Genomic DNA, 7,719 nt, shown 5'->3' with positions numbered 1-7,719 from the left:
ACGAGCCCCGATCTTGTATCCCAAAAAATTTTTTAAAAATCATGTGCAGCATTTTTGTACATGACCCCAAGCATGCTGGGATGTTATTTGCTTAATTAACAAATTAACACACCTTTGTGGAAGCCGTTGCTTGCTGTCTCTCATTTACCCAGGTGTTTCCATCTTTTTTTTCTCCACTACCTGCACATCCCAAAATTCCTCAGTTAAGCTTCATAACTCTTCGATGTGCCCCAAAGTGGACCAATGATTTCAAAACACATACTTTGGAGTGTGTAAAATCTTTTTAATAAGCCAGTACAAGTTTGCAGAAATTAGAGGTGTGCGTACAGTTCCAGGTGTGCTCATGTTACAGTACCATTGCATTTGCTGGTGAATATGTAGCATGACACCATTCATCGTAACCCAGTTTGTACACAAAATCAGATCGTCAACAAAAGAACGATCGTTCCCTCCTTAAATTTCACGGCAAATTGCAAAGGTATATTTACTTAACACAAACTTTCTTTAAAATGAAACTGTCTTGAAAGAAGTTTTTGAAAAACAAATTTTAACGTAGTGTATTTCACCAACCCTACCAAAGACACGTCTGATTATTCCCCCTAATCTGTGAAACAATAAATCATCTGACAGCCAATCACAGGACAGAAATTTCCAATTTCTTTTGACTTCCATTCTTGGGGATTAAGAGAAGTTTAAAGCAATCTTTAAGGATAGCGAATGAGTTAAGGAAATGTAGTCTGGAAAAAAAATCTGGAGCCACAAATTTATTTTCTGTAAACATATAGATGATGTGCTTTTCAAAAAAGCTCAAATTTGGTCTCATCTGTCTACAGGACATTCTCCCAGAAGGATTTTGGCTTATTCAGGTGTGTTTTGGAAAACTCCAGACAGGCTTTCTTAGCAGTGGGGTCCGCCTGGGTCTCCTAGGTCACGCCTGTGGCTGCCACAAATTCATATTTACATTTTTAAGGGACACTTGATTGTTCTTGAGGGATTTCCATGGATTGTTGGAAAGTAGTTTATAAAATGATATCCTAAGCTGCTTTAATCCAATCATGACTTCCCAGGTGGGTTTGGTTGAATCATGAGATAGTCTGCTTCACTGCATGGACATATTAATAATAAAACACAAACAAACTTAGAGGTGATTGAGGACCAACAAAATGTCGGCCAGCATGGCTGGTTTAGTTGCAAGGCCTACCAACCACTCATCAAGCTTATAGGTTAAAAGGCACAACCGTAGATTGGGTAATCCTATTCTCCAAGTGTTGGCAAAGGTCCTTGTCCTCCAAGAACTGCCAACGTAACATTTCATCACAAATAGTAAGTGGTTCCACATCCGTTGTTGTTCCCGGTTCCTCAAGGGTGACCAATGTGTTGAAGCATATGCCGTCCGACATTCCAGCGATGCCAGGCATGTGCTGCACACCCAAAGTGCCAAGAACTTTGATGAGATGAGACTCTTCATTCTTGTTGTGCAGACACGAACGCAGAAAGCTGCACAGCAGAAAAAGCGTTTGAGTACCCACAACAGGTAGACCACTGAAATTGTAGTTGTAGCTACTCTATGTAATATTTTGGATGAAGCCAGATTCAGATCCCACATACAGCGCCATTTTAAAATTAATCATTTCGCCAGCATAATCGTCATGTCGTACTAACATAAGCATTTTGGCGTCTGTCTGTCTGTGGTCGATGCTTTCGGTCGTTATTTATCTGATCACAACCAAACTTGGCAAGGGGACTATGGGTCAAACGACAAAGGTTGTAGATACCAAGTTTCCTGTCCTGTGGATTCCGAAAGTGGGGCGGACGCAAATCCTTTTCATAAATGTTTACTGCGTCGCACCGCTCCTGGTGGTGGTTGAAGAGGGTATTACAACTGAAGCTTCAGAATCCTTTAAAAATGTATCATGAGTGAGAGGCCTTCTTTGTGTTCTTTTGTCTTTTTTTCTTCTTTTTTTTTTACACATGGGCGAACGCTCATAATGGAGCTGACACACACACACACACACACACACACACACACACACACACACACACACACACACCTCGTTTTTTCATTTCTGTTCCTCACAATTCTGTCTCTCTCTTATTCACAGACACACACACATACACATACATCCACACATCCACAAACACAAATATATATGCACATATATACATATATACGACCGGTCAAAAGTTTTAGAACACCTCAATATTTACAGTTTTTATTGAAATTTACACAGTTTAATGTCTCAATGTACTCTGAAATTAAGCATAGAACAAATAAACAATTGGACATAAAAAAAAGAAATCAAAGAATCATTTTGTTTAACACAATTTCATTTAAATTTTTGACTCAGCAAAGTAGCCACCTTTTGCAGATATAACCGCCGAACACACTCGTGGCATTCTTTCTACAATGGAAATCAAATATTGTTCGGGAAGTTCTTCCCAACACTGTTGCAGAAGTTCCCACAAATGTGTTGCACCTGTCGGTTGCTTTGCTTTCACCCTTCTGTCCAGTTCATCCCAAACCAGCTCGATGGGGTTTAAGTCTGGAGACTGTGCTGGCCATTCCATGATTTGAAGCCTACAGTCTTGTTCTTTTCCTCGAAGGTAGTTTTGACATAGCCTGGAGGTGTGTTTGGGGTCATTATCTTGCTGTACGATGAACCCCTGACCAACTAGGCATATACCAGAGGGTATTGCATGGTGCTGCAAAATGCTGTGGTAGCCCTTTTGGTTGAGGGTGCCAATCACTCTGTGCAAGTCGCCGACTCTGGATCCAGCAAAAGAGCCCCAGACCATCACGCTTCCTCCTCCATGCTTGACAGTTGGTGTCACACACTGAGGAACCATCCTTTCACCTACTCGACGGTGTACAAAATCCCTGCGTGATGAACCAAAGATTTCAAATTTCGATTCATCGGTCCATAAGACCTTCTTCCATTCTTCAGTAGTCCACTGGCGGTGCTTCATGGCCCAGGCAAGCCTCTTTTTCTTATTTTGCCATCTTAACAATGGCTTTCTTACTGCCACTCGACCTGTCAAACCTGCAGCTCGAAGTCTTCTCTTCACAGTTGAAACTGAGACTTGCTTACTTCGACCAGTGTTAAGTTGTGCTTGAAGCTGTTGTCCTGTGAGCCGCCTATCACGCAAGCTGTTGACTCTCAGAAACTTGTCTTCTGATTCTGTTGTGGCTTTGGGTCTGCCAGACCTCTTCCTGTCAGAGTTTCCTCCAGTTTCCAATATACTACTTCCTGCAGTGCAATATTGTCCAAATAATGCTTCAGAGGGTGTAATAACAGTCTGTTCCAAAACTGCTTTTATACAGACAGGGGGTTTGTAATCGAGTAATCAGCAGAGGTTGCGACACCTGTAGGAATTGTTTGCATCAACTTTCAAGCCTTAATTTACTTACATTGCTGCAGAACAGCTGTAAGTTGTTAACCCATTACTTGTTCCCTGAAGAATTACATTATTTTCAAATACAAATACAATTTATATTACAACAATACAATACAATTTAATCAATTTATTTATATTACATTTATATTATACAATATATTTACAAATACAATTTTACATTATTTTCCCATTTTTGCTAACCTAAATTTTTTTTTAACCTCGAGCGGTTTACTGCTTACCTTTGTTCCATTTCAGGTTATTCTCTGGACAGTAAACTGCATAAATTTCAATAAAAACTGGAAAAATTGAGGCTTTCTAAAACTTTTGACCGGTAGTGTATACATATATACATCCACACACATCATATATACATCATCGTATACATATAATAATAATAATACATTTATTTTATATAGCGCTTTTCAAGTAGCCCTGGTGTTGGTCTAGCGGTTAGGGTGCCGGCTTAGGATCCTAGGATCCTGGGTTCGAATCCCAGTCGATCGCTGAAAACGCCAGGGGGGTTGACTCAGCCTGTCATCCTTCTGAGGTCGGCTAATTGAGTACCAGTTCACTGGTAATATTCCCTGTTTGTCGTTAAAGGCGGCAAAAAGGGTTGGCGTCAGGAAGGGCATCCGGCCGTAAAACATTGCTTCAAAAAGGGGACCGAAAAATAACAACAACCACGGTTCCCGAAAAAGGCCAACCCCCGCTTTGCGGGGAAAAATGGCCTCTCAAGGTGGTAAGAAGCCCAAAGGCGCTTTGACAGAGTACAAAAAAAAAAGTGCAAAAAGACAAAAATCAATAGGTAAATAATCAAAGCAAAAGGAAGGAGAAGGAGTAGAGATAGTCAGGGGTTAAATGCTGTGGGTTAAATGTTGAATGTGGGTTAAACATATATACATCAAATACACACACACATCTTGTTTCTCACAATTCTATCTCTTATGATTTTCAATTCTTATTTCTCTTTTTCAATTCTTCTTTTAAAATGCATTTAATTAATTGTACAGTCTCGGTTGTTCCTAAACTTAAATATAAATAATTTAAAGGATTGCTGTAAATGATGTTAATTTCACAACATCCCATAATCAACTTTATTTAAATTGTAAACCTCAAACATAGTTCCCTTACCGAAAGCAAGAACCTTAACCTGTAAGCAATTGACTCGTTTCCCGACTGCATGGATCATCAGCTGGGCACCGTTCCTCCTCGAGGTTTCGATCCTTTCAGCCCAGGACCTCTCTAAACGGCGGATCCACAACCTCGATCATGGATCCACATCAATACATGGTACATCAGTAGATCCACAACCTCAGTTGCGTCCAGGCAGTCAGCCAACCCATCAATGCAACATCACTTATTCCAACTTTACTCGCAATAGGATTTAATGTGTTATCATATATTTATAATTTTCCTTACACACTCCATAATAAGATATCAATAAGTCATGCACATCTTACCTTAAATACACCATATCTACCAACCAGCATGATCACACCACCTACCTCTGGATCAAACTGTATTTCGAATGTTCAAACTGTCACCTATAACGGTTTTTTGTACACACGTACACACACACGTACACACACACACACACACACACACACACACACACACACACACACACACGTACACACGTACACACACACACACACACACACACACACACACACACACACACACACACACACACACACACACACACAGAGCTTGGGGGAAGTGCTGTCACTTTCCACGATACTCTGGGTACCAGTGACATCACAGCCATGGCGCCACTTTTTTTTCACTGCACTCAGCGGGGCATTTCCTCGGAAGGAAGTTCCTCCTCCCCATGGATGCCAACTGATGGGGATTGTCTGTGCTCTATCCTTTTAAATGCTGAACGCCAAGTAAGGAAGCAGCACGTACCATTTTATAGTCTTTGGTATGACTTGAACTGGTCCAAACCGGATGGGTGTTTATTAGGAGACACCATTTCCTTACTGGGTGGCCATTGGCTCTCTTCGGTAGCTCATCTACCCTTTGCCCGGTGTTGTTTTTAGTCCTGGTAAGGTGTCACAGTCACCCTCCCCACTAGCAAGGCCAATGAGGCGTGCCAGTATAGTCGCTGACAAACCGGCCTTCGCCTTATTTTCGCAGTTTCTTACCTCATCTTGCTTTACATTTGACTGCTAAAAATCACCTTTAAACACTAATAAGACGATGTTAAGTCACAGTTTAAGAGATGGAAGCAACTCTAGGATTGATCACCACAGAACACAGCACCAATTGGCATCGTACATAGCCATATCGGCGGCCTCTTCTTCACCCCGATACTGTACTCTCTCACATGCCACGCCCTCACGTGCTATATATTGATATACAGCATGGTTCTTGGAAGTATTAAAGGCGATTTGTGTTCTACAGTCTTGAAGTATATAATTCAATTTGAATAAAGTTTTAAAAGGTTTAAAGGCATATAAATAAATTAATTCCCGGTTTTACAGCCATTGCACCCAGCGTCTATTACACCACCCTATCAAACACATTACATTAGTTCTTCGTGACTGTCGTACGTGTCCATTATGACGTCCTTAAAAACAGGACGTTTCCTGCTTGGAATGACTTTCAATTTTATTTGACCGCCAGACAGACAGAGTAAAAATATGATCTCATTCCTCTCTGCGCATGCGCGATCGGGCCAAATTCAGAGCCAAGGTATGGTAGGTAACACGAGAAACGTGTCTTCCCAATCATGGTCCGATTTGTGTTCAAAATATAACATTCAATGTAAATAAGTTGTTCCTCAATCATAAACTGATCAGACGGACGGACGGACGGACATGAACCAATTGCTTAACCCCGCTTTTCGCTTCAAGTGCATGGGGGTAATTGTGGGTAGGGTAATTATCATCAACATCATACAAGATAAGATTTTTCTTTGTTAAAATTAATAAATAAATAAACAGACAGCATTGGTGCTTTCTTGGGACGACAAAATGAAGTTATAATGTGGTTAATGGGTTAAAACAAAATAAATGCGTCGATTGAAACTTCCATGGGCATTAATTCAGCTTGTGAAGTCTGTACGTTGATTTCGATTTCAATACTCCATTTTGACTTTCCTTCAACAGTTTAACAATCGGTAAAAAAAAATAACCACGTTTGTTGCTACATTGGGTTCTCAGTCGGACTGATCTTCTGTATGATCACATAATGTGGTAATTGCAGGTTCAAATCCTGACTATGATGCAAAAGCAATGGAAAAAATCGCCTGGTCTGTTGCTTCAGTAGCTGTTAATAATAATGGTGCATTGAAGGAAAGTTGAGCTGATTTTAAAGTTTCTTTTTTCACAATTATCCAAGGCCCATAGTGGAGCTTGTCTCACATGCAGAACAAACACGTGAGTACAGACGTCAGTGTAGTAAGTTGAATGTGAATAGTTCCAAGGATATGCGTAGGCAGGCGAGTCAAAGCCGAAGCTCGAGGTCTGTCGCTCTCACATTGTAGGCAGGTCAGTGGTCTCTGTTTCCTATCGCCTATTATCCAACAGCGCCCAGCAACTCCAGGATGCACGCGTTCTTCCAGCTACCCCTTCCTGGTTTAAACTTCCAAAATCCAGGCTGACTGCACACCTCAACTCTTTTGGTCCTCACTTCTCCCATCTATGAAACCACCTTTCAGAGAATGGTTCGTTTCAGCCTTGCCTCCAGAGCTTCAAGGAGACAGTGTTTCTTCGGTCGTTATTTATAGATAATGACCAAATTATTTATAAATAACGGCCACTCCCAACCTGACCCATGATCTTTATTACCCCAATTAACCCTTCCTCACCCAACCATTTTACTTGCTGATTTCAGTGGGGGGTTTTCTTCTTCTTCTTCTTCTTCTTCTTCTTCCTTCTTCCTCCTGTCTCTATATATCTATATATATATATATATATATATATCTATATATATATATATATATATATATATATATATATATATATATATATATATATATATATATATATATATATATATATTTGGCCTTCCTGATCATTTGTCCCCTTACTACAGCTTCGCTCTTGTAGAGGAAAAAAGTCCCAATCACTTGTTATATGTGGAATCTGAACCTGGTTTCTGAGCCATGAGCCATTGGCTCAGAAGGGAACGTGAAACAGCCTAATCCGTGTCTATACTGCAGATCCAGCTTTGGTTTGTCAATCTGCGGCTCCTCAGGGGTTGCTGAAGGAATTTATAGGCAGCAGATACTATGTTGTTTAAGCCACTACCGTATTTTTATGTTGTAATACTTAAAGTTTACTGTACCGATGCGTTAAAAACCAGGGTAGTTTCTGG

General features: G+C 40.5%; 1 protein-coding gene across 2 annotated transcripts in view; it reads right to left on the bottom strand.

Annotated features, from left to right (window-relative positions):
* Positions 1–262: 262 nt before the first annotated feature.
* The window catches only part of NUDT18 (nudix hydrolase 18), a 29,116-nt gene continuing 21,659 nt past the window's right edge, over positions 263–7,719 (bottom strand). For both annotated transcript variants that reach the window (XM_068103817.2, XM_078766462.1), the window contains exon 4: positions 263–1,497. In XM_068103817.2, the coding sequence (XP_067959918.2) occupies positions 1,218–1,497 (280 nt within the window). In that variant the 3' untranslated portion in view covers positions 263–1,217. The remainder of the gene's footprint in view (positions 1,498–7,719) is intronic.

The sequence above is a fragment of the Myxine glutinosa genome, chromosome 12 (assembly GCF_964187855.1).
Source record: "Myxine glutinosa chromosome 12, kmMyxGlut1.1, whole genome shotgun sequence".
In the NCBI taxonomy this organism is placed as follows: Eukaryota; Metazoa; Chordata; class Myxini; order Myxiniformes; family Myxinidae; genus Myxine; species Myxine glutinosa.
Note: the sequence above shows the minus strand (reverse complement) of the source record. Positions and strands in the feature narration are given on the sequence as shown.